Source organism: Leptodactylus fuscus, chromosome 2 (assembly GCF_031893055.1).
Source record: "Leptodactylus fuscus isolate aLepFus1 chromosome 2, aLepFus1.hap2, whole genome shotgun sequence".
NCBI lineage: Eukaryota > Metazoa > Chordata > Amphibia > Anura > Leptodactylidae > Leptodactylus > Leptodactylus fuscus.
In genome coordinates this window covers 101078970-101106663 of record NC_134266.1, presented here as the reverse complement: position 1 = coordinate 101106663, position 27694 = coordinate 101078970, and the positions used below count along the sequence as shown (strand labels likewise).

The 27694-nt window shown below is 41.2% G+C and overlaps 2 protein-coding genes and 1 pseudogene across 5 annotated transcripts in view; 2 read left to right on the top strand and 1 right to left on the bottom strand.

The window, feature by feature from the left end:
• The window catches only part of GGNBP2 (gametogenetin binding protein 2), a 36584-nt gene extending 31806 nt beyond the window's left edge, over positions 1 to 4778 (top strand). Inside the window, exons 11-13 of one of the 2 annotated variants that reach the window (XM_075264291.1) lie at positions 60 to 208; positions 3542 to 3748; positions 4116 to 4778. In XM_075264291.1, coding sequence (XP_075120392.1) covers positions 60 to 208; positions 3542 to 3748; positions 4116 to 4319 — 560 coding nt within the window. In that variant the 3' untranslated portion in view covers positions 4320 to 4778. The remainder of the gene's footprint in view (positions 1 to 59; positions 209 to 3541; positions 3749 to 4115) is intronic. The other variant, XM_075264290.1, reaches the window with a different exon arrangement.
• An 8132-nt stretch (positions 4779 to 12910) lies between these two features.
• LOC142193708 (glycogenin-1 pseudogene) lies at positions 12911 to 13603 on the bottom strand (annotated as a pseudogene).
• Positions 13604 to 15172: 1569 nt separating this feature from the next.
• The window catches only part of LOC142194866 (zinc finger CCCH domain-containing protein 11A-like), a 41748-nt gene continuing 29226 nt past the window's right edge, over positions 15173 to 27694 (top strand). Inside the window, exons 1-5 of one of the 3 annotated variants that reach the window (XM_075264281.1) lie at positions 15173 to 15234; positions 17923 to 17952; positions 18644 to 19093; positions 26837 to 26973; positions 27206 to 27325. In XM_075264281.1, the coding sequence (XP_075120382.1) occupies positions 26920 to 26973; positions 27206 to 27325 (174 nt within the window). In that variant the 5' untranslated portion in view covers positions 15173 to 15234; positions 17923 to 17952; positions 18644 to 19093; positions 26837 to 26919. Of the gene's footprint in view, positions 15235 to 17922; positions 19094 to 26836; positions 26974 to 27205; positions 27326 to 27694 lie in introns of all 3 variants that reach the window. The other 2 variants (XM_075264280.1, XM_075264283.1) reach the window with 2 other exon arrangements.

Here is a 27694-nt window from a genome sequence, read left to right as displayed (position 1 = left end):
GGTTTTTTTTGCTAACATATACATTTCCACTTAAACAGAAAATGTACTTTCTTGTTCAGGAGAGGATCATTGTGTTATCTGTGATAAGGAGGAAGAAGATGGTGACAGTTGTGTGGAATGTTGGGCCAATTCAGCAGAAAACAGTCTGAAAGATAAAAATAGAAAGAAGAAGAAGAAATGCAAACCATTTAAGTGTGGAAATGAAAGCGTGAGTTTAAAGTTATATAATATTTCCCCCCTCCCCCCATATAGACAAGTATAAATGGTATATTTAGTTTGTAGCATCTTATTCCTAGGATGTTTCTAGCTTTATTAGCTATGTCTTTATAAATGGTCACAATAGCACGTTTTACTAGTGCTTATTTTGTATATAAAATATAATTAAAAAAAATAAAAATAATTGAACCAGAAGTATAACAAAGTTGCAAAATCTGATAATAGCGTAATAAAAACGGTATACATGTCAGATGTAAAACTTGTAAATATCAATTTTTTGAACTGTAATATATAAAGAGGGCATCACACCTAGCGTCACTAGCCTCTGGTGCTATTCTGTAGGTCATCAACAGGTGGCAGGTACAAATCAAGCTTTAAACATATTTTGAACAGAGGGAAGGTCAGATTTAGCTCTGATATAGCTTAAATTGCATTAACTACCCACCAGCCATCATTTGTGCTAAATAAGTAATGCCTCGATGAATCCAGAGCTTTAAACAGAACGGTCAACATACATTTTAGTTGAATAAAGGCATCTCTTCAGTGGTAAAAGTTTTGGTTGCAGTGGATGTGCCATCTTCCAAGCTCTCAACATTGCCCCTGAGAGGGGTGGAATAACTTAAATTATAGAGGATAATTTCCAGAGCTTGGAAGTTAGAAAGCTTGAAAGGTGTCAGTCCCAGAGCTATCTCTTCTATCTGCATCCATCGTTTAATTGAACATGCCCTACACAATTGCCTAACCTTAGATACCACAGTTGCTAAATAATAACCCTTAATGTCAAGAACTCCCAGACCCTCAGTTAGTTTATGCCTGTATAGGAAGTGTTGGGCTAGTCTGGGTTTTCTTCCAGCCCAGAGAGTGCGTTAGTTGCATTTATTGAAAGAGTCGAAAATAAATTCAGCATTTTAATGCCGTGATTCTCACCAGCCAGGACATCTGCTGTGACAGGTTTCAGCTCTTATCAATGACAATAACAGCAAATAGTTGGTTTATATAAGGTATTGTCTTATTTGGTGATTTGCAAGTAGTTTTGGTAAGTAATGTTTTGCATTTGCCAGTCAAAGCAGTACACCTGGCAATGTCAGTATAGATGTCTTGCTAGAAACATCTGCCTAAATTTTATAGCCATGGTATGTACCTTTGGTGGTCTTAGCACGTGTACAACATTGTTTCTTGCAATCAAAATCCACACTGGAAATCCTCATTTGTACATAATGATGGGAGCTAGATTGCAGAAAGATGTACTGATCTTTCTGCAATCTAGCTCCCATCATCATGTACAAATGAGGATTTCCAGTGTGGATTTTGATTGCAAGAAACAATGTTGTACACGTGCTAAGACCACCAAAGGTACATACCATGGCTATAAAATTTAGGCAGATGTTTCTAGCAAGACATCTATACTGACATTGCCAGGTGTACTGCTTTGACTGGCAAATGCAAAACATTACTTACCAAAACTACTTGCAAATCACCAAATAAGACAATACCTTATATAAACCAACTATTTGCTGTTATTGTCATTGATAAGAGCTGAAACCTGTCACAGCAGATGTCCTGGCTGGTGAGAATCACGGCATTAAAATGCTGAATTTATTTTGGTTACTGAGTTAGATCAGAGGATAATTACATTTACTTCCTAACAGGTAGAGATGATAAATAATTTGCTGAAGCTTCATGTGACTGATAGAAATGTGGAGTGTGATTGAAATGATAGAAGGTTGTGCTCCACTGTGAAGGGTGATTTAGCACCAAAGCAACTTATGTTCTATCTACAAAAAAGGGACCCATCCTCTCCCGCCAACTATCAATCCATCTCACTACTCCCGTATGCCTCAAAACTGCTTGAGCAACATGTCCACTCTGAACTATCCTCCTATCTGTTGTCCAATCTGCTCTTTGACAGACTCTGCCTTTGACACAGTCGACCACTCCCTCTTGTTAGAAATTCTCTCATCTCTTGGTATCTCAGACCTGGCCCTTTCTTGGATCTCCTCACACCTTACCAACCGCACATTCAGCGTCTCTCACTCGCATACCACCTCCTCGCCATGCCCTCTTACTGTAGGTGTCCCCCAAGGCTCTGTCCTAGGACCCCTCCTGTATTCCATCTACACCCTTGGCCTGGGCCAACTCATCGAATCGCATGGTTTTCAATACCAATGCTATGCTGACGACACTCAAATATCTCCGTGGACCAGACATTACCTCTCCGTTGGCTAGAGTTCCAGAGTGTTTAATTAACGTAGCCTCCTTTCTTTCCTCCCGCTTTCTCAAACTCAACATGGAGAAAAGAGAGTTCATCATCTTCGCCCCACAACTGGACCCATCTATCAAAGTTAATTGAACCACGCTTACCCCTGTCCAACAAGCCTGTTGCCTTGGGATTAACCCTGGACTCCGACCTATCCTTCAAGTCACACGTTCAAACCCTCAACACCTCCTGCCACCTCCAACTCAAGAACATCCATCGAATCCACTCCTTCCTCACCCCAGAAACTGCAGAGGTGCTAGACCATGACCTCATTAGCTCCCAGATTACTGTAATACCCTTATCCATGGCTTCCCAGTGAATAGCCCTCTGGTCAACCCTAAAGTGTACTGTTCGCTTAATACACCTCTCGTCCCGTTCTTCATCGGCCGCTACCCGTTGCCCAGTGAATAGAGTTAAAGTTGCTAACGCTAACATACAAAGCCATCCACAAACTGTCCCTTCCATCTATCTCTGACCTAATCTCCCACTACCTGCCCACATGTAACCTCAGAAGACCTCTTACTCTGCTCTGCTCGCACAACCATCTCCAAGAGTTCTCTTGTGAATTCCCCCATACTCTGTAACTCCTTACCAAGACACATAAGACTGCCCCCCCCTCCTCACAATCACAGGCTTCAATAACGCCCTGAGGACTCACCTATTCAGGAAGCCCCACAATAAGCTCCAATAATGCTACTGCCACCACACCGCCCTCTGAACAGTCTCTACCCACACCTTCTATCTCTATTCCTCTCCCCTCATATATTGTAAGCCCTTGCAGGCAGGGCCCTCTACCCCATTGTGTCAGTCAGTCAGTCACTGTTAGTATTATATTTGTTTTGTATATTGTGTACTGTTATGTAAACCCTCAAATGTAAAGCACCAGAGAATAAATGCTGCTATAATATTATTATTTATCATTATTAGATCAGTGGGAGTCAATCTGCTGGCACCACGGGGCTCATTAGAGCAATCATTTTTATGGAACCACTTACCAGTTCCTATTACAAAGTAACATAGTAGATGAGCTAATGTATAACCCTTTGCTATTTTTTTTTTTTCATGCAGACTTTACCACAAGGAATCTGTCTTCGAGAAACATCAAGCAGTGTGCACACTGATCAGTCCCAAAATGCTAAGGTTGACAGATGCTGTTCTACTTTGGAAAGCACCAGGCAGCCATGTACAGAACACAGAAGAGGAGTATTGGAGTCTGCGCACAACTTGCACAGTTCTGAAGTAGCAAAAGAACCAAAAAGCCTGAAAGAACTCCTGGTTAGTGCTCTCCCAAATGACATATTCATGAAAAGCAAGTTAACCCTTTCTGCAAATAATGCAAGAATTGATTAGAGTTTCAAATAGCAGAACAGCACTCTAGTCTCTGTTACATTATATTAATAAATATACTTAATTTTATCTTGTTGTTGAATACATTCTATTCTATACACTCTTATTTCTCATCCTTAATAGCTAGAGTGTAACCTTTTTTTCATTCACCTTTAGACTTAAATATTTAGTACAAGCACTGACTAATTTGATGTAAATTTTTAAATTTCCCAAAATGAAAATTTGCCTATAAAAACATTGGTTTTGCAGGTATTGGTAGCATATTTTAAATCATATGTTTGGTATTTCTTTTCAGGATGAATCCGAATGCACATCAGAAGAGGAAGATGGGCTTTCTCAGGATGAAATCCAGGCCTTTATGGCAAACAATCAGTCATTTTATAGCAAACGTCAGCAATTCAGACAGTATTTGAAGGAAAAGTTTAACAAGTACTGTCTTCTACATGATCACAGAGATGCTTTATGTAGTAGCTGGTTGGCAACAGCTGGAGCGTTTTAAATAAACTACTGCTGTCTTTCGTTTAAAACTATCAAACAGACTCCCTGGCTTTTTCTGTTTTTTTTTTTTGTTTTTGTTTTTGTTTTGTTTTTTTAATTTGATCTGCCATTTAAAATTTAACTAGATTCTCCAACCACAACTCCCCTCCCTTCTTAAATTTTTTTTTTCTGTTAAGTTCATGAGTCAAAAATACATTTTGACTTTTCAGCTTGTAGTTTTAAGTATCTTTCCAGGCTTAACCCTGTCACTGATTTTTCCTTTGGTTTATCTCCGTTTTCCTTTATTACCTCATGCTTACAAGGTTTAGCATAAGAAATAATATTGTAATAGTAATTTTCGTTCAAAACAGCAATGAACAGAATATACAGGTAAAAAAATTGGACATCCAGTTGCTGAATGTTTGGATGTGATAATGTATAAGTGCAATGTGCAGAACTGAAAAATAAAGAATATTTATTAATATGCACAGCAAAGTGTCGACTTAATATTTCTTCTGCTCAAATTTTTTTTTTTATTTGCTCTTCACACTTCCACAAGCCTCTTAACAGGAGGCGGGTCCCTGCCTCCACTTGGGGAAACTGCATAGAAGCTGTAGTAATGCTGTGTAATTTGACCTAATTATTTAGGTCTCTAAATGATGAGCATGTGTTGGGCAGACCTTGTGACATTTGTACAGTGGTTTTGTTCTCAACTGAAATCACTATTATACTCTGGGATTTCTTCAGACTTGAGGTTGGACAAGAGAGTCTGACTTGTAATCTCTGTTCTCGATTGGTCTCAAGGGTATCAGGGTATCCAATGGTGTCAATGGAGCAGTCAAGTTCTTCCACACCAAACTTGCCCACCTAGGCCTGTATAGACTTTGCTTTGTGCACTTTGACAGTCATGCTGGAATAGAAAAGCACCTCACCCAAACAGTTCCCACATAGTTGCAAGCATGCAATTGTCCAAAATGTCTTGATATGGCTCTTGATTGACCCAGGGATTCAGATATGCCTTCTACCCTCATTACTAAGATCAACCAGCCACTATAGCAGCACAGTTACTTAATTGTGAGATCAGGGAAGGGGGCAGGGTAACCCGAGGACCAGAGTGCTGGTTCCAGTCATTTCACTCTGGAGAGGGGAGGGGGGGGGGGGTCTGGGTCGGAGATTAAATGGTCCATAATCAGAAGTCCACTAGATCAAGTAAGCTAATCTTGACTCACTGGAAAACCCTTCTAAGATTTCTCTAAACTAAAAATATGGGCATAAGCCAAAACCATAACATTATCCATCCTCCACCAAACTTTACAATTGACAATGCAGTCAGGCAGGAAATGTACTGGCATTTGCCAAACACTTGTCTATTTGACTCTATACAGCACTTGGCTTTGTGCTTTATGATGGAAACACAAATTAACAGAGGATATAAAACTGAGACCTACACACCAATTAGAGGCAGCGGCATGGACAGGGGTGATATCTAGCAGGGAAAGCAGTGTAGATGTGGAGGCAAGTGCAGCAGCAAAAAAGGTGGCTAGAGGCATAGGCATGTCCAGAGGCACAGGACAGTCACTCATTCCTGTATACTGTCATATGGTATATAGGAGCTAATGTACGCTCAATATATCTAGCCTGTGTGTATACCCAAAAAAAGCCTAAGTGGTATACAATCCATGAGTTAGTGAAGTCACTCATTCTCCTGTATACTGTCGTACAGTACATAGGACCTAATATACGTTCAACATAACTAGACTTTGTGTATACCCTAAAAAGCCTTAGTAGTATACAATCCATCAGTTAGTGAAGTCACTCATTCCTGTATACCGACATACAGTATATAGGACCTAACAACTTGGTGGTGCCAACGTTTTTAAAAACTTACACCAATGATCATGAGCTACTGATGAAAGAGTGGCCACTTCCGTAAGTCTACAGTAGCCGCTGCTAGCTGGAAAACCCTCCAGCTACGCCTACATCTGCCTGAAGCACCGGCTGTTGTGCGAGGTCACCACACGCTGAAACCCTAGATACCGTATGTTGAGCAGGGTGTGTGAGCAGCAGAGACCTTTGATGGCATTCCATCTCCAAAATTCAAGGGTTCATCAGTCAGCTCCCTCAGTTTCTCAACCATGAGTGCCCATGGATGGCAGACTTATGTGAAATCCTATCCCATCCTTTCCACTGGACACTTTCCAAACTCAATAGAACCTCTATGAAAGTCTAAATACTTTGAAACCTTGTTTCCTCAACATTAGTATGGACAGAAACAAAAATTTAAAGCAAAAGAAACATTAGCATGAACCCCTTTAAATCACGTTGCTCACCATCGTTTAGGCAATAAGAAACCCAACAGCCCCCCACCCTTAACTGTCATTGTGTGTGTGTGATGTGGTAAGACCTTACAAAATTCATTTCTGTGGCCCTTAACGTGAGCCCGTCAATATTAAGTTAGACTCCCTTAAACTGAGCTACCATCAGAGATTGAGGCCCTTGAGGAGACTTCAGCCTTTTACCAGCACAAAATTGGTATACAATCCATGAGTTAGTGAAGTCACTCATTCCTGTATACGGTCATACAGTATATAGGACCTAATATACACTAAATATATCTAGCCTCTGTATACAAAAAAACCAAACATTTGTCTACTTCACAAAATGCGTAAAGCTAGTACTAAGGTACATGGACGAGGACGTGCCCGGGGGCATGGAAATGCAGCTGGGGAGCAAGGTTTCTGTCAAGCTACAGCTAGAGGCAGAGGCATGTCCAGAGGCACAGGACAGCTGCTTCACAGAAACCAGGCCAGAGCCAGCAAAGCCCAAGATTTTCCCTGTACTAGCCACTCGCCCATGTTGGCGACCTCCCTCAATGTTGTGCAGATTTTGCAACGTATGCGTGGAGGACAAACTGAGTGCGTTTTGCACACTGTGAAACTCAAAAACTAAATAGGGGCTCTGAGAAAAGCAACCTGAGCACCTCAGCCATGCGCCGTCATTTGTAAGGCAAGCACTGGGCTCAGTGGGAGAGAGCAAACGCAGGACAATAGTCGGCCGACACTGACTCTTCCACTGTTTCCAGTGCTGGTGCTGCAATCCAGACCACCAGCCTGGACACCTCCACATCTGCTCCTGACACTTTGGGGACTTCACCCTCATCTGCCCCTTTTCCTGCCTCTGCTCCTTTTGCCTGCACCAGCAACTCCCCATCTCCCAGGCATTTCATTGCAAGCAGAAGTACAGCACAATCCCCCCACATGCCCAAGCCTTCACCGGCCTCATCTCAAAACTGCTGGCCCTGGAGATGTTGGTGTTTATGCTAGTGGAGACTCAGGCCTTCCATGACCTGATGGCAGCTGCGGCACCTCGCTATGCTGCCCCTAGTCGTCACTACATCTCTTGGTGTGCCATCCCCGCCTTGCGCTAGCACGTGTCCCATAACATCAGTTGGGCCCTGAGTTCCGCGCTTTGCTCTAAGGTCCACTTGACCACTGACGCATCGACAAGCGCATGCGGTCAGGGCTGGTTCTCTATAATGACAGGCAGGTTAAATGTAGTGGAGGCTGGGCCCGGCTTGAAAACTGGGGTGGCCTATCTCCTCTCCCAGCCCAAAATTCATGCCTGGGGTTCTCAGAAAGCCTACTGCTCTGCTGCAACATCGACCACACCTGCGAGCTGTAAATGCTGCAGTACTGGCGTGTGGAGACGTCAGCAGGTCGTGCTGAAGCTCAGCTTGGCTGACAGAAAACACACTGCCCCCGAGGTAAGGGATGCCCTCCTAAATGAAACAGCAATGTCTTTCTCACCGATGCACCTGGGCCCAGGCATGGTCCAGAGCCGCTACCAGGTTCCGGCCATTATCACACAGCCCCATTCTTTTGCATTAGGCCACAAGCATAGATTTTTGTCTTGTGCCCCTTTGTGCCAATTCAGTCCTACCACCCCCAGTAGGCATTCTTTCACCCCTCTTTTCACTTGTGACTTGCCAAAGCAGCATTTACAGTGTCAGCCCCATTCTGTTGCTTCAGCCCAGGTATATACCATATACCAGCGCTACAGAATTTCAGCCCTAAAAAGTGGTTATGAGACCTTTCTGCAGGATGAGCCTATAAGTTGATGGTGTTTATAGACTCATCAAGCAGTGTTGCTGTTTTTAGACTCTTTCCTGCCTATCAGAACCTAAAATTTTTCTCTGACCCTCAGCACGATGTCTCTCCCTATCTATCGTGTCGAACATGGCTGCCACTATATACCTGATTTTGCCAGCCAATTACTTTTTCCCTATTTTTTTCAATGCCTATGTTTTCCTCTTTCCTGTAACCCCTTCCCTGCACAGTTATTGGTGCAAAAAAAGCGCCAAGGAAGGTGGGAGGGCATTTGAATTTTTACTGCGTTTACTGTTTGGCATTGGATCGGAATCGAATATGTCGAATACCTTAAAATTCGATCGAATATCTACTCGATCCAACTGTATTTACTCATTTGTAGTGGCTATGTCAGAAAGGTAGAGGAGCTGATTGGTGAAAAGTATGGGAATAGGTGCATTTGTCAGAAATTCCATAAGACTGATGAACATCAATACTCCTGGACACTTTAGAATGCCATTTGTATGGCAAAACATGTTGGGGAGGTCATGCATGAGCCATCCTAGTTCGTGAGACGTGTGCGGCTGTCCAGGATCAGCTCACTCTATATTCTGGGTCCTCTTCCTGAGTACTGGCAACACACACACACACACACACACACACACACACACACACTCCATCGTGGCAGTCTCGAAGGACTATTGAGCAGAAGAACTGGAACGCACCAGTAGGACACCAGAACATCCGGGACAGATAAGCATGAGTTTCATTTTTTCACTGCCCCCAGCTGATTTAAAAGTTAAAAGGGTTGTCCATTTTTGCCTGGACAACCCCTTTAAGTAGTGCCATCCTGCCTCTTTTTGTCTTCTTTGTTGTGTGTTTCTTTTACATATAACAGTTTAATACACAAAGAGTTCAGTATTGTATATAAAAAGAAAAGACAATAAAATATATGACACACAAGCAAGCAGACTTAAAAACTAAAGAAAACAGAATAATAGTTAAGAGTCTTTGTTGGATCTAGGGGATTTGGCGAGTGGCTGTTTTTATCTGCACCTTGGAAAGAAGAATACACAAATGGTCACCTCTCTCATGCCTGGCTGCCCAAGAAGCCGTAAAGCAATAAACCTACAGTACAGGAAGCATCTGTGTATATACATATGCCTATGAAGTATGCTGATCACACATATCTAAACAATACATCCACTACAGATAGATTGCTGTAAAGTTGTGGATGGCAGGTATCTGCTATTGAGGTCTCTGATTTCAGTAAAATTAGTAGCTGGCGTGTGGATCTGGGACTTTGGAGTTGCTGCAGGTCACTCCTATACTCCATCCAGGGTTTGCCTTATTACCTGCCCTAATTTAAGATGGTGAACAGAGCAAGGGTGTGGTGTTTGTGTTTCTGGGAGTAAGGGACTGGAAAGAGATCCTTTTGCGCTTCATGTTCCCCAGACTGAACACACACCGGACAGAGTCTGCCACTGTATCCCAACCAAGCTGGTGAGACCAACTGATTTATTCATGCCCTCATAGTCTCCCACTTAGACTACTATAACAACCTTCTCCATGGCCTCTCAGTGAATACTCTTGTCCCCCTCCAGTCCATCTTAAACTGTGCTGCTTGTTTAATACTTCTCTCTCCTCATTCTTCATCAGCTGTTCCCCTCTGCCAATCCCTCCAGTGGCGACCCGTTGCCCAGCGAATAGAGCTCAAAATACTAATGTTGACATACAAAGTCATTCACAACCTATCCCCTCTATATATCTCTGACCTGCCCATGTGTAACCTCCAAAGACCTCTGCTCTTCACACAATCATCTCCTAGATTTCTCCTGTGCATCCCCCATACTCTGGAACTCACTACTGTGACACATAAGACTGACCCCCACAATCACAAGCTTCAAAAAGGTCCTGAAGACTCACCTGTTAAAGAAGGCCTACAACCTCCGATGGTAATCTGTTCTGGGAGTCCGCATGCCCCCCCCCCCCCCCGAATGAACTATGAAAGCATTAGCAAGCGGTGTGCAGTGAAAGCACATGGACCCCATAGACTATAATGGCATCTGTGTGCTTTTCACGTGGTCTCTGTACGGAACATGCGGACAGGAAAGTAGATCATGAAGTACTTTTCTGTCCGCATGTTCCGTGTGGACACTGCATGGAAAGCACACGGACTCCATTATAATCTATGGGGTCCATGTGCTTTCACTGCACACCACTTGCTAATGCGTTCAGTAGTCTGTTCGGGGCGTCACCATGCGGACTTCCCAAATGGATTACCGAACGCAGATATGAACCAGGCCTGAGTATGTAGGTATATAGTGAGTGCAATCCCATCCACACATTGCAGAAAAATACACGCAGTGGACACACTACAATTTCCAAAACTGTTGTGGTTTTGGAAATTGCAGCATGTTACTTATACCTACATAAACACTGGTGGTTTCCCTATAGGTATAATGGAAGCAGAAAGTCCTCAGAGGAAACCACTGCAGAATTTCTGCAATAAGTGCTGTGGGAAAAACTGATGTCTTACCGCCGGGGTGTTTCCACAGCATTTTCTTCTGCGGGATGCTACATGGGACCTTAGCCTTATGGCGTAGTACACAGTATATATTTATATAACCCCATATGAACCCCATATAGGACTCACAATGTACATTTTTTTCCCCTATCAGTATGTATTTTTGGAATATAGGAGGAAATCCACGCAAACACAGGGAAAACATACAAACTCCTTGCAGGTGTTGTTCCTGGCAGAATTTGAAACCAGGACTCCAGCGCTGCAAGGCTGCAGTGCTAACCACTGAGCCAACGTGTTGCCCCTAGTACACAGTATATTGAGATGATCACGATGAGGCCCAACAGTGAGACGCAGCTCAAAAACCCTGTGGAATAAATAGCGGCGAATCTCAATGTATTTTTTCCACAGTGTTTTTTATTGCGCTTTTGATGCATTTTCCTGATACTTTCTCCCGATTGCGCAGCTGAAAGTAATCGGCCATGTTTTTAGAGGCACACGCATTTTAGAGTTTGTGGCTGTTCCACATCTTTTTTTCCTGCAATGTGTGGATGAGGTAAATTTGATTACATTTCATTCACTTTGCTGGTTTTGTAAAACACATATATTTTTTTTTCTATAGTAGCCAAAGACGTTGCGTTTCTGCAATGTGAGGTTTGAGGTATTTATGGCTTATTCTGAGCATAGGCCATAAAAAAGATTAACCCTGGACAACCCCTTTAATATGCCCCACACATTTTAACATCCCCCTTCCGCACAGGATGTCAGCCCCATCATTGCTCCCACACAATATAATGGCCCCATCACTGTACCCCATACATTATGGGGGACCAGTGAAGAGACCACTGTATTGGGGGAGACCAGTGAAGTGGCCATAAAAAATTTGGCCCAGACATCCCCTTAAAAGAGGTTGTCTATAAACTGGAGTGATCACTGTGGTGGCCGCCAGGGAGGTGTAAAAATAAAAAAAACAAATAAAAAAAAAGTATACTCACCTGTCCCCAGAGCCCCGTTGTCCCCGACTGTGTCTGTTCGGTCTCTTGGTCTCATTTCTGGAAATTCTTTACCTAACTAGTCTCAGCGATCACATGAGGTGCAGGACTCCCAGCAAGGAGGCGCCAGCATGAGACCGAATGGACACTGGCAGCGACAATGGAGCGACGGGGACAGATGAGTATGCTTTTTATTTGTTTTTGATTTTACACTTCCCGCCCGAGACATGGGTTGCGCCAATTCCTGGACAACCACTTTAAGGGCTCGTTCACACGGGGAAGTTGGCAGCGGATTTTGAGGCAGAATCTGCCTCAAAATCCGCTGCCAAAAATTGCTCCCAATGACTTCAATGGGAGTCGCTCGCTTTTTTTTTTTCCGCTAGCTAACTTTTTGGCCCATCACTCCAAATTATCTTGTTCCAGAAGTTTTGAGGCTTGTCTCTGTGCTGTTTGGCATATTGAAGGCGAGATTCCTTGTGGCATCTGTGCAGTAATGGCTTTCTTCTGGCAATTCGACCATGCAGCCCATTTTTCTTCAAGTGCCTCCTAATTGTGCATCTTGAAACAGCCACACCAATCGTTTTCAGAGAGTCCTATAATTCAGTTGATGATATTAATGCGTCTTTCTTTGCATTGTGAACAATTTTCCGGGCTGTTGTGGCCGAAATTTTGGTTGGTCTACTTGACTGGTTTTTACAGAGCCCCTGATTTTCCATTTGTTAATCACAGTTTGAACACTGCTGACTGGCATTATCAATTCCTTGGATATCTTTTTGTATCCCTTTCCTGTTTTATACAGTTCAACTACTACCTTTTCCCGTAGATCCGTGGACAACTGTGTCAACTTCTGGCCATGTTATCAGGCCAAAATCACCAGGGTATGTGAACTTTTAAACAAGGTCATTTTGATGGTTTTGGTTGTGGTATAAAAAGAAAACACAGAAGTTTGACAATAAATGGCTTCAACTAACCATAGGTGGAGAAAAAGGTTTTGTGTTATCATCCATATTATCTGAATAAAGGCCAAGAACTCTGCCGGGGTATGTAAACTTTTTATACTGCTCAAGTTATAGACATAGGGGAGATGCTTGTGGATATCTTTTGTTGCTCAGTTGCAAAAAAAGGTGTTTAGTAAACCTTGGTCTCCTCCATCAAAGCTGCCCTTTTCTTTGGCCATCTTTAATAACTTGTCATAGGTTTCGATAGAGGGCCGGAATACAAACACCAGAGTTAAAGCAGTCAGGCCAGCCTGGGTCACGGGCTGCAGATAGCTCTTCTCTCTCAAACAGGTCATCAATATTTTGTAAAACCATTGTGTCTGCATCCATAAATACACATTTGGAATATTCGATCAGGGTCCAGTAGTAAAGTCTGGTTAACGTCACTCCAAGCTCGGGTCTCTCCATTAAAGCCAGATGAGCAGAATCCAGACTGTCCAAGACGTCCACAACTCGAACATCATCATCAACCTTGTCTAGTACTTTTCTCATGGAGTCTGAGACCTGAGGAGTTATCAGCACCACCAGCTTCTTTGAAGTATGTTTCTTAAGAGATGAGCCCAGTACCAACGCTCCTTTTGCATAAGAGTCATTTGTGGCAAGGGTGACAAGAGCTTGGTCTGCCATCTCTGCGGTGCGGTATATTAGTACACGGTTCCGATGCTGCGGTCACCTCCTCCCCTGACCCAGCTGTACAGATGCTGCCGGTTATGTAAACTTTTTAGCACAACTCTAATATGGCCATCGCAACCAAATGGCTCCAGCGATTTTGAAGCACAGGAGCTGATCAGAGGTTTGGGGGAAAGTGAGTGCAACAGAAACCCTCAGAAGCCATGGTCAGATGTTTCTGATTGCAAGAACTGCCACCAATACTCTGCTATGTCAAACAGTAGAGACCCAGCTGCTATAGTAACTGTTCATCAAGCAGCTCCTGACTACGGTGGATGTGGGGAAAATTGAATTAGATGATACTGTTAAAACCAGAATAGTCTATAACACTGTGTGTATTAATCATATTAATTTGATTAATCGCTCAGATTTAAATTCGGGTCCCCCTTTTCACTCTTTGCCACGATTACCTGGACCAGGTCAGGCAGGAAGTAAAGTGGCTCACATGTTGGTTACCTTTGGAATTAGCGACCGACCTATACAATGGCGATGCAAACTGCTAAGTGGTTACACATGGAGCCCAGAGAACCACACTGACTATCACTAGTGTTTAAATTAGGAAAAAATTTTGGTGGAAACTCTGGAATAACGGATCTCTCCCCCACCTCCCTGAAGATCCTGACAGACAAACCAACAACTCCCCCCCGCATTTCTTCCTGCACACACTATTATGCTCCATAGTGGCCCATAATATGGGGCATAAATTATTTTTCCCTGCCCCATGGTGGCCCCTGTGCAAAGTATTATGCCCCATAGTGACCTCTGCACAAAGTAGGGGGCCACTATGGGGCATAATGCTTTGCGCATGGGTCATAATTTATGCCCCTGTGTGAAGTGCCCCATATTATCGGCATTAGTGGCCCTTGCACACAGCATTATTATGCCCCAGCAATTGTGGACACCCCCATGAACAATTATTATAATCTGGGGTCTTTTCAGATAATAATCTGAGACCCAGGGCGGATACAAAAAAGACTGTTAACTACGATACTTACCTCTCCCTGGCTCCAGCGCAATTCCTGCTGATGTTCATCTCTTGGGACGTCATATGAGCAGGGGCTTGCATCGCAACGCATAAGGATGCAAGCCCTGGCCCATGTGATGTCTGGGACATCACTCAAGTAGGCCTGAAGCCTTCTGGAACCAGGAGAGATATGTAACAGTGTTTATTATGTTCCACAGTATAAACTAAGAAACTATACCAGAATGGTGACAAGCATTTTTTAATTATGCCGGAACTGAGTTCCAACGCGTTCCAGCCCACTGACTATCACAGGGTCTTATCTGGTGTCCTCCCTTTTGAAACTGGTGGAGGAAAAAGTCCTTCTTCCAGATATCCATTTGGGGCACATGGCATTTTTTTTTTCAAACTTTCACATAAATGGACGACTCAAAGTGAAACGCAGGCTGTTTCAGTTGTTTTCAGATAAATCTCTGTAATGCTCAAAGCAAGTAATTAAAGTCACCGAGCAGGAAGCGCCGCCTGCCCGAAGAGCTCAACGTCCTAAGTCCCGCCCCTTCCCTTACAGTCTGAGCACGTGACCTCTCAACAGCAGCCTACGGTGAAGACTTTGGACTGTACCATTTTTTTTCCTACTTCCGTTTTCACTGTGCCCAGGATTTCCGCCTTGCTAAAACCAAGAGCAGTCGTTTAACGGACACGAGAGAGGTAAAACTTTACGATTATGGACAGGGTTTGGGAATATGCAGCATTGTTACTAGTGTAGCACGAATGGGAAGAGTTCATAGAACGCGTTACAAGCTGTCTGCTTAATCCCTCGTCACGGCCCTAGAGCTCTCGCCATTGAAAGTGTAATAGTGAGGTAGAGCTTTTCTGTGGATTTCGCTACCTTTGGTAAAGGTGACGAGCAATGCTGGATTCTTCCCGATACTTGCATGTTTTACTTTGTGACTTGATGAAGTTCTTAGTTCCTTGTTGATATTGGGGAATTGACTAATGTGTCCGGCAGACTCTGCTTACGACAATTGGGTCAGGTTTGGAAATACGTTCCGAGGTGTCTGATGTGTCGCTCTTAGGAATTTGACTTACGTAATATACAAGCTATGACAAAAGCGTATAGCTGATGTGTGCTGCTATATTTCCATTACAAGCCAGTGTACATTTCATGACTGTCACTTGAAGCTCACATTTTGTTGGTGTACCAATAGTTGAAGAAACAAGTTTCAGCATTTTGTCCTAGCTTAGGGCTACATAGTGCCTTTGGTTGTGATCTGTGTGACCAAAGATTACCTGTGTTGCAATGATACTCTGTTTCTGTGATTAGAGTCGAAGCTGAAGCACCCATGGGGGTACAGAGCATCTCCATTATCATACAGTAGAGAGAGTAGAAGGGTCTTGGCAGCAGTCAAGGATCAGGTTGTTGGATGTTACCATGTCCTTATCCTTTTCCCATAAGAGTTTCACTTGCTTTCTTCTCTCCACTCCTTGTTTTCAGTGACAAGTTGATGTTTGGGCTTAGCATGACTGCTGCAGTATCCTCTAGGTAACAAGTCTATGTTATCTTAAAGTATAGAGAGGGTAGAATGGAGATACAGGAGTCGTAAGGATGTCTAAGGGTATATTCACACGGCTGAAACCTTTTCTGCGGTGTGACCTTTTCACGTGGTTAGCTGCGTCGGGGTGCCGATGAAACGAGGCGGCATCCCACTCCTGATTAGGCTCAGATGAATGAGCCTAAGCAGGAGTGTGTCTCGAGCCGCAGATGCCATGGCTAACTCAGCCACAGAATTCGCATGAAGATAGGACATGTCGCGTTTTTTTTCTGCTACCTGAAAAAAATCGCTAGCGGAAAAAAACTGCAAGTGAAAACTCCCATTGAAGTGAATGGGAGGCGTTTTTGCAGGCAGATTTTGAGGCGGATTCCACCTCAAAATCCGCCTGCAAAAAATTCCATGTGAACATACCCTAAGTGAGCATTCATACTACTGTTGGATGTTTGTTCTGATAGGGTCTGCTAAAAAGAGAGAACCCTCTAAAATGGATGCACAGGAAAAGTCTTGGAGATGGTTTTGTGAAGAGTAGATAATAGTAGAGTAAGAGATCTTGAGAGGATTGGAGGTTATGTGGGTAGATAGCGGGAGATAATTTTTAGCGGTGTATGGAAGGGACAGGTTGTGGATGAGTTTGTATGTCAGTGTTAACATTTATTTATTTATTTAACACTCTATTCTCTGGGTGATGGATAGCCAGTGAACGGTTTGGCAAAGGGGAGGGGTGGATTGAACTGCAGAGTTGGGTGGCTTGGATGTGGGTGAGAGCATTTGTTGAGAGACCATAGAGACAGTAGTCTAAGCAGAAGATTATGAGGATGTGGACTAGGATTTTGCTGTTTCAGGAGTGAGGAAGGAGTAGCTTCAATGATTTATTGACAGCAAGAAGTGTTGAGGGCTTGGATATGTTGCTTAAAGGTTAAGTCTGAGTCAAACGTTTTCTCAAGGTAATGGACTTATAGGACTGGGGTAAGTGTGGTACCATTATCTTTGATAGATGGGTCAAATAGGGTGGCCGTGCGAGGTGGGTTGAAGATGATAAATGCGGGAGGAGAGGAAGAAGGTTATGGTTGCTAGACACTCTGGAATTCTGAACAACAGAAAGATGTCTTGTCCACAGCGACAGATATTTGAGTGTGGTTGGCATAGCATTGGTTTTGAAAACCTTGAGATTCTTTGACTTGGACAAGGTGGAGGGTATTGACCAGGGGTGTCAAACTCATTCTTGCTGAGGGCCACATCAGGCTTATAGTTGTTTTCAAAGGGCCATTCTGTGACTGTATAACTAAAGCTATCCAGTTTTTTTGAGCCAAAGTCAGGAATGCCTTGAAAGTGAATGTAAAATGTAAAGTAAGCACTTCGATGTTTCCCTTTTGTTAAATACACTCCTGATTTTGACTCAAAAAAATGCAGCAAAAGATGCTGCATTTACATATTGTGGGGCCTTAGCTTTAAAAGACCATGATTTGGACTGAAATCATTAAAAAAGTTGTCCAGGTTAAAATGTTGTTTTTTAATTAGGCCAGGGGAGGTGAAAAAAACCCAAAACATACTTTCATCTCCATGTTGTTCCAGTGTCCTCCGAGCTCTGTCCACTCCGTTGGCTCAGTTGTCTTTTTGCTGTGGAATTCCTCACCAGCTGTGATCTTCCGGGTCCCTTCCTTAAGATGTTGAGGATGCTGATTGGCCTTAGCAGTCACATGTGGTGGGGACTTCTTCCGGAAGACAGCAATGGACAGCGGGACCGGACCGTGCTGGGAGCAACCAGCCTCATTAAAAAATAAAATTTTAACCCCGACGACCCCTTCTAATATTTTCAGTAATGCCTAATTTTGTTGTTTTTCAGTTTTCTAACAGTCGGGGGATATCAATCATTGTGAGTGAGTATGGAACTATTTTTCATCTACAAAGTGGCATTGTTTAGCCATGATAGGATTGCTTCTTGCCCAGGTTGGGAGAACTATCATTTAGTCTGTATAATACACTTCCCAATGCACTCTCACTGGCTAAGGCTGTATTCACATATGCGTTGGAGTGTCCCTACGAGACTCCGCTGCAGATTCCGCCTAAAATCGGTTTAACCAGTTTCAGGATAAAACCGGCAGAAGCCCGGTGGGCCCCATTATATTTTATTGGGTTTGTGAGTTTCCACGGGTAACCACTTTTTAAGCAGACAGGATCTCCATCTTTCAGGTCCCCATGCGGACCTGAACACTGAACCTAGCATAAAGCTGTTTCTTCAACCAGATAAAAAAACAAAACAAAAATAAACTCTGTGTGGTAGAAGATGAAGGCATTGCTTTTTGGCCATGCAACTTATCAGACTAGTACGTAAATAGGAACTGTACAAAACAATCTTGTGTTTTTATATTGCAACATTATTACATAATAGTGCTTAATATAGTCTAAGATATGTCTAGATCGGTAACAGACTGCATTTGGCTTTACACAATATACATAAAATCTCTAAATTGTCCTTTGTTGATAGCATGGTAGCATATAATGTGTTTATATTGAGCTAATTTAGTAACCTTGTGCTTGTTATCTACTTCCGCCTGATTTTTAAGAAAGGGGGAGTTGTGTTTTTTTCCCCATACTAGGTTATCAAATTGGAAGATGTGAAAGTGGAAGTTTTTAAAGGCCTTATTTTTAATTTAAAAAAAGAAGCTTTTTTTTAAATATATACATTTTTCTTCAAGAAGATACTTTTTGGAAATACACTCTGCATCAAACTGGGCTCTTTTTAGTTTTATGCATATCATTTTTTTCTTTTTTTTTTTTCTCAAGTACTTGAGAATTTTTTAAATAATTTTTTTCTTTACGGACTGTCCTGTGTTGCTTATACCTAACTGGTTATTCAAGATCAAGTCCATATCTCTTCATTTGCCCTATTGACATTCTCACTTCTACAAAATACAACTGTATAATACAGCAGACACCCGGATTGATGGTTGATTCAACATACGGGAGAAAAGTCTTTTAGCTGGCTTAGTTCTGAGATCTACAGATTTGCATTGGTGAGTTTCCTCTTCCTATAACTATTGTGGAATGTTTGGCTGTATGGATATTATACATTTAATTGCCTAAAGTGACAAATATGCTATTGCTGATGCTGTCACCTTTGTATAGAACCTGTACCCATGTTTTGTTCATACTTGTCAACGTTTGGGTACAGATGTCCGGAAGAACAGCACATGCAGGAGGCTGCGAATGTTTTTGGGCAAAGTCAAGTCCCATTCTGTACATTTCCTTGCCTGTTTCTTGAGAGACAAGCGCAAAGTGTATTGGACATGCCACTTTTTTAGACATTATAGTAACATAAAGTGCCTAAGTCACACATGAAATGACTGCTGGCTTGGCTGATACAAGAACATTCTGCCAGGTTCATTTGCCTGTTCTTCCAGGAAGGTCACCCTTTTTGGTGAGCCTCCCAGATGTTTTGGGAAAGTTGCCAGTTAAGGTCTAGTTCCTGTTTCTGCAAAACACTGCAGATCTAATACTAAAATGAACCTTTCACGACATTAAACTGTGATGTAGCCAAAGGTCCTGAAACTTAATTCTAAAGCTGCAACTAATACTATGGAAGCAACTAATATTATATTGAATTGACCTTTTCTAGAAAAGACTGTTCACATTGGGATTGTTTGAATTACTGAAGCAGGTGAAAAGCAGAATAAGGAAAGACTGCGCGAGTAGAGAGCTATTATGTTTGAAGGGATGTGATTTCAGACAATATATTAAGAAAAAGAGAATTGCCAGGGACACACGTAGCAAAAAACAGTCAAAAATCTGTTGATTTTCGACATGGATATTACCACAACAGCTTGTCCAATTTTTCAATCTTTGCATTGCAACCACTCTGGACCCACATTGATCTGCTGTGGGTTTAAAATCCACCGTGCAAGAAACCTTATGATGTAGGATTTTTCAATTGAGGGTTTTAATCCCATAGATGCTGTGGTCAAACCTGAAAACATGATTTAAGGGGTTCCACTAATAGATAACCCGCATCGAAGGTTCAGGTCTCCTAGTGGGACTTCATGAATATCAAAAAAACAAAGTGTATTTAAAAAAAATTAAAAAATGAATAAAGACCTATATATATATATATATATATATATATATATATATATATATATATATATATATATATAATTCTGCCACAGTTTTGGATTTTTGTTAAGGAGTTAAAATGTAAATAATACCATATAAATTTGGTATCCTCAGAATCATAGAATACAGATGACATGTCATTTTGGTTGCACAGGGAACGCTGTAAAAATGAAGCCATAAGAAAATCGCATACTTTTTCTTGAAATCCACCCCATTCTGAATTTTTTTCCCAGCTTGCCTGTACATTACAATTTGTCCTACAAACTTTAAGACCTCATATGGCTCTGTGAGTGGAGAAATAAAAAATAATGGGGTTTGGAGGGGGGGGGGGGAGGGGGCTAAAAAATGATAATTGAAAAATGCCACCAGTGGGAAGGGGGTTAAAGAAATGCCAAAATTGCAGAAATGTGCCAATAAATTTTGTGTATGCAAGTTACATAGGAGCTTACATGAGAATATAATTTTCTATCACCTTATAAAAATTGTAGAAATGCTTTAGTGATAATCATTATTACTGTTAATTTAGCATGTAACGGATATTGCTAGAAGCATATGTTACTCTAAAATCAGGTATGGACAGGGTCAAATGTAAAATTTATTGCTGACTTTGTGTATGTGATATGTAAGCGTTTGGTACAACTCGTTTTGCTCTGCAACCTGGACAATAGTAAACGTCTGTGTCACAGCACCAATACACTTCTTGTTCAGGTAGGTATCACAGAAGAATATTACATTATCCCTCTATGTGACAATCAGAGAGCAAAAGTATAGTATGCCTTTGGCATATGACATATGGCAGAAGTCCACATTACACCTTCCTCCCCCGGGTCACATACAGCTTATACACAGACAATGATTTATCATAACATCTATAATGTATTGTTGAGGCCATCAGCCCAAAGATTAATAGTGTACTTGAGATTTACATGGAAAGTTTAACACTGATCAAGCACCGTTTTCAGGGCTCATCAGTTACAGTCCTATGAAAAAGTTTGGGCACCCCTATTAATCTTAATCATTTTTAGTTCTAAATATTTTGGTATTTGCAACAGCCATTTCAGTTTGATATATCTAATAACTGATGGACACAGTAATATTTCAGGATTGAAATGAGGTTTATTGTACTAACAGAAAATGCGCAATATGCATTAAACCAAAATTTGACCGGTGCAAAAGTATGGGCACCTCAACAGAAAAGTGACATTAATATTTAGTAGATCCTCCTTTTGCAAAGATAACAGCCTCTAGTCGCTTCCTGTAGCTTTTAATCAGTTCCTGGATCCTGGATAAAGGTATTTTGGACAAACAATTCAAGTTCAGTTAAGTTAGATGGTCGCCGAGCATGGACAGCCCGCTTCAAATCATCCCACAGATGTTCAATGATATTCAGGTCTGGGGACTGGGATGGCCATTCCAGAACATTGTAATTGTTCCTCTGCATGAATGCCTGAGGATTTGGAGCGGTGTTTTGGATCATTGTCTTGCTGAAATATCCATCCCCGGCGTAACTTCAACCTCGTCACTGATTCTTGAACATTATTCTCAAGAATCTGCTGATACTGAGTGGAATCCATGCGACCCTCAACTTTAACAAGATTCCCGATGCAGGCATTGGCCACACAGCCCCAAAGCATGATGGAACCTCCACCAAATTTTACAGTGGGTAGCATGTGTTTTTCTTGGAATGCTGTTTCTTTTTGGACGCCATGCATAACGCCTTTTTTTTATAACCAAACAACTCAATTTTTGTTTCCAAAATGAAGCTGCCTTGTCCAAATGTGCTTTTTCATACCTCAGGCAACTCTATTTGTGGCGTACGTGCAGAAACGGCTTCTTTCTCATCACTCTCCCATACAGCTTCTCCTTCTGCAAAGTGCGCTGTATTGTTGACCGATGCACAGTGACACCATTTGCAGCAAGATGATGCTGCAGCTCTTTGGAGGTGGTCTGTGGATTGTCCTTGACTCTTCTCACCATTCTTCTTCTCTGCCTTTCTGATATTTTTCTTGGCCTGCCACTTCTGGGCTTAACAAGAACTGTCCCTGTGGTCTTCCATTTCCTTACTATGTTCCTCACAGTGGAAACTGACAGGTTAAATCTCTGAGACAGCTTTTTGTATCCTTCCGCTGAACAACTATGTTGAACAATCTTTGTTTTCAGATCATTTGAGAGTTGTTTTGAGTAGCCCATGATGCCACTCTTCAGAGGAGATTCAAATAGTAGAACAACTTGCAATTGGCCACCTTAAATACCTTTTCTTATGATTGGATAGATCTGGCTATGAAGTTCAAAGCTCACTGAGGTTACAAAACCAATTTTGTGCTTCAGTAAGTCAGTAAAAAGTAGTTAGGAGTATTCAAATCAATAAAATGATAAGGGTGCCCATACTTTTGCACCGGTCAAATTTTGGTTTAATGCATATTGCGCATTTTCTGTTAGTACAATAAACCTCATTTCAATCCTGAAATATTACTGTGTCCATCAGTTATTAGATATATCAAACTGAAATGGCTGTTGCAAACACCAAAATATTTAGAACAAAAAATTATTAAGATTAATAGGGGTGCCCAAACTTTTTCATAGGACTGTAAGTGCTATCAGTCACAGTGAAGAGACTAGAGGTGTCCAGGAACAGGGTCTGAGTCAGCGGAATTCTGCAGCTACATATATATATATATAGCTATATATAGTGGTCTGTAACCCAGACAATGAGCAGTAAACACTGAAGACTCTGTATCTGACAATTGGAACAAGAAAGTTATTATTAATAACTTATATAACACCATTAATTCCATGGTGCTTTACAGTACACAAAATATAGAAACAAATGTAATACTAACAATGACTGGCTATCACAGAGGGCTTACAGTCTGAGGGAAGAGGGATAGAGGGGAGAGGATGTTCAGATGGTGATGAGGTGACAGTAGTGTTATTGGGAGTTGTAGGCCTTCCTCAATAGGTGAGTTAAAACAATGTATTGGATAAAACACTTAAAGCATAACTAAACTTTCAGAGTTCTTTTGATTTTCTGGCAGCATTTGTGTCATTAATGCATTTTGTAATATACTTTATTAACAAATTTTGGATCCTTTCTGTGAAATCTTGCAGTTTTTCACTCTTCACCTTGCATCTCTATTGACTTGTGTTACTGCATCTCCCTCAATGTTACTGTGTAGGGTAAATTATAGTACGGAGCCATGTAACATGTAGGTAATATAAGGGTAGGGTCATTTCAAACAGTTATTTCTCAGACATTACAGCTTGGTGATGGTAAAAGGTGAATTTTTGTATGTGTTGGGTGGAAAGTATAGCACAGTGTAGCTTTGTGAGTGTGTTTATGTAATGCAGTTACAATTGCATCAGACTCCAATAGGAAAATGAATACAGTTTTGTTTTGGGTTTTGGTGAGATTTTCAAAATTTACAAGTGGAAAAAAAATTATTTTCTAGCTGTAAATTGCAAAAACCACGTTCAAAATAAACACATCAATACAGTTATTAAAAATGATATGGTAGGGTTGCATCTAGGAATTTTTATTTTTTTTCCAGGGGTGCAATGTGTGTGAAACAGTTGGAAAACACTGCTGTAGCCATTGATCGAGCGATTATCCTGTTTTGGCTGCATGTGACTATCACTATGTGACCTTGTGTCTATAGGATGCTACCATTCTGTGCGGTCTCAGCCACAAGCATTTGTTCTTAATTACATTAATTGATTCTGTTAGCCTGTTCCCTGCCCCTGGGGAACAGATCATCAAAACTCCAGTGTGCAGCAGCATCTGATATCCTCCTCTGTCTACCCTGCTCAGCCACTCTGATCTCTCACTTCTCAGATCGGGTGTCTCTGCTAAATACTTGCTTTCCAGCAGTGCATGTCTCTGTTGATTACATCTTCTGTTAACCAGAGACTGATGTCACCAGTGCAACAAGATAATAGACGTAATCTAAATCCTGGGCGATGAAACCATACTCCGCTGTATCTGACAAACAGAGGAGGATAAATAAAGCAATGTATTGGATAAAATGCTTCAGTTGGCAAAAGCTACAATTTTTATTATGACCCTGGAGATGAGGAAACCCAGCTTTTCTTTATTGGAGATTTTGTTGAGTTTTCTTGAGCCAAAGCCAGGAGTAGATTTAACAGTAGTGAAATGTCTAAGTATTTCCTTTCTATTTTTCAATCCTTTTAACCCCTTCCCGCCTATGGCACTTTTTGACTTCCTGACCAAACTCGATTTTTCAAAACTGACATGTGTCACTTTATGTGGCAATAACTTTGGAATGCTTTAACTTACCAAAATGATTTTGAGATTTTTTTCGTAACACATTGTACTTCATGTTAGTAGTAAATTTTATGTTTTGTGTTTAATTATGAAAAAATAGGAAATTTGGTGGAAATTTTGAAAAATATGCATTTTATAAAGTTTGAAATGATGTGCATTGCATACAGATAGTCAGACCACCAAAATTATATCATAAATCTCATGTCCCAGATCTCTGCTTTTATGTCGGCATCAAACTTTAGTCACCCTTTTATTTTTTACGGACATTATAAGATTTACAAGTGAAACAACAATATTCAAAATTTTCAAGAAATTTCCCAAACCCATTTTTTAAGGTACTAATCCAGTTATGAAGGGGTTTTGAAAGACCCTTGTATTAACACCCCCCCATAAATCACCCCATTTTCAAAACTGCACCCCTTAAATAAGTCAAAGCAACATATACCTAGTATTTTAACCCTATAAGTGCTTAACAGGAATTAAGACAAAATGGAGGTGAAATTTTCAAATTTGATTTTATTTTACTAATATTTTCGTTTAGCCCCAGAATTTGCACATTCACAAGGGGTTAAAGAAGAAAATGCATCTCACAATTTGTTATGGAAGTTCTCCGGACTACCATAGTACCCCACTTGTGGGTGTAAACTAATATATAGACGCACAGCGAGACACAGAAGGGAAGGCGCGCCAAGGATCTTTTAGAGGGCAGATCTGGCTGTGATCAGTTTCAGGAACCCTGTCGCATTTACAAAGCCCTTGAGGAGTCAAAACAGTGGAAACCTCTAGAAAGTGGCCCCATTTTGAAAACCGCACCCCTCAAAGAATTTATCAAGTGATGTAGTGAGCATTAGTAACCCCGTAGTGAATATGTAAGCTGTGCGGAGTAAATTGGGTACATCAAATCCCATTCTATTTTCCCACTAGCTCCTATGACATGGTTGGGGAAGAGGGGCATTCTGGGGGATCAGTGCTGGTGTATTATCTCTCATAAGCTGTAAATATGGGATGTCCCCTGAAAACACTCGCACAGCTTATACATTTCCTTCTAGTCGCAGCCACTTATGTCCTAATGATTTGGCGACTTTTGGGGTTTTTGTCTTCACATTGTACAAGCTAGATTTTTATTTTTATTTTCTGGCAATGTGGCCATATGAGGGCTTGGTGTTTGCGGTATTAGATGTACTTTTCAATGCCACCATCTTGGAGCCTGTAATTTATTGACTACATTTTATTAACTCTTTCTGGGTGGGATGTAAAAGAAAACCTCAATTCTGGCATTGCTTTTTAGCATTTATTTTTTTTCCCGTGCAACATACAGCATAAGTAACATGTTACCTTTATTCTGCGGGTCGGTACGATTACGGCGATACCTCATTTATATTTTTTTTTAATGCTTTGCTATTTGTGCAGAATAAAATTCAATTTAGGGAAAAAATCTATTATTTTTGCATCGCCATCTTCTGAAATGCATAACATTTTTATTTTTCGGTAGACAGAGCTGGTTGAGGGCTTATTTTTTGCGGGATGCTTTTGCTCTGCTTTTTCTTGGTACCATTTTGGTTTTCATCTGACCATTTGATTACTTTTTGTTGAACATTTTGTAAAGGAAAGGTGGTGAATAATCATTATTTTGTGCGGTTTTCTAGGTTTTTTTTTAATGACGTTTGCCGTTTGGGTTAAATAATGTTTTCATTTTATTGTTCAGGTTATTACGAACGCGGTGATACGAAATATGTAATGTTTTTCTCTATTTTTCTTTATTTTACATAATAAAACATTTTATATGGGGAAAAAGGGATTTTTGGGGCTTTATTTATTTCTAATTTATTTTAAACTTATTTAAACTTTTTTATTTTTACTTCTTTTTTTTCACTTTTTTTTTTTGTCCCCATGGGGGATTGAAGCAATGATCTGATGATCACTGCTTCACTAGATATACGCTGCAATGCATGTGTTACACATGTATATCAGACCCACTTCCGACCACGGGTGTTACAGGGCAATGTCAGCCGTATGTTACGGCTGACACCCGCAGGGCATGGTGCGTAGACAGGTTCTGCGGGAACTCCTTCCCAGCAGCGCTGTACTATTACGGCGGATGTCGGGAAGGGGTTAAAAGCCACTCTGGATTTTGGCTCAAAGAATCACAACAAAACCTGTAACAAAAAGTGCCAAATTTCCACAACATTGGGCCTCAACCTTAGGGTGGTTTTCCAGCCACAAATTGATACTGATGCCCTATCCACAGCTCATTGGGACTGATTTTCTGTTGCAGAAATTTCTTTCGGATCTGCCTGGTATGAATATTATGCTGTACAGGTTTGTGCGTTATAAGTATTTACTTGAAAACTCCTTTCTGTTGTAGAACCTTGCTCAGGAACTCAATAGACTTGTGTACATCTGTAAACACCAGTAAGCAGTGGAATTTCCAAACTTGTGTGAACTCCGATGTCTAACCAAGGAGATGACTGCTATTTCTTTTTCTACTCCACCTGCACTAAGGTAACAATCAGCTTTTATTGGCCATTAAAATAGTCAGCTCTTCAGTCATTATTCGAAATAAAGACAGCGATATTGTCGCCATATCAACACCATAGAAATGCATGCAAATTAACATAGGTCTAGAAACTAATTTATTTACTTATGTATGTATTTTATTTACATTTATAGTGTACTCTTCACTTCATCATGGGATCAATTACTTGCCATGATAATCAGTACTTTTCTTCCACAGGGAGATAGCTGTGGTTTCAGGCACTGTGAGGCTGCCTTAGGAAATGAAACAATATGCTCTTTGTGGCAAGAAGGCCGCTGTTTTCGTCAAATCTGCAAGTTTCGCCACATGGAAATTGATGTAAGTACTCGAAATCTGTTACTAATTGCCAAATGTGGATAATTTGGGTTGCTAATTTTATATACAGCCTGTATGATCTTGTGCATTAAAATGATTTTGGTAGACCCATCATGGCTGGCATTTCCTATATCCCATGCCTCGTGATGGGCAGTCAATAGCTAAATGATTGAAACCAAAAGTCAGCTGAATTGCCATATTTTTTTTTTTTTTTTGCATTATAAGACGCGCCAGACCATAAGACACACGTAGGTTTTAGAGGAGGAAAAAAGGGAAAACATTTTGAGGCAGAAAATGTGATAAAATGTGGGAGTAGTTTTGTAACAGTTGCAATGCCACATTGCCATCTGGCCCTGCAGTGGAATTTGCCTA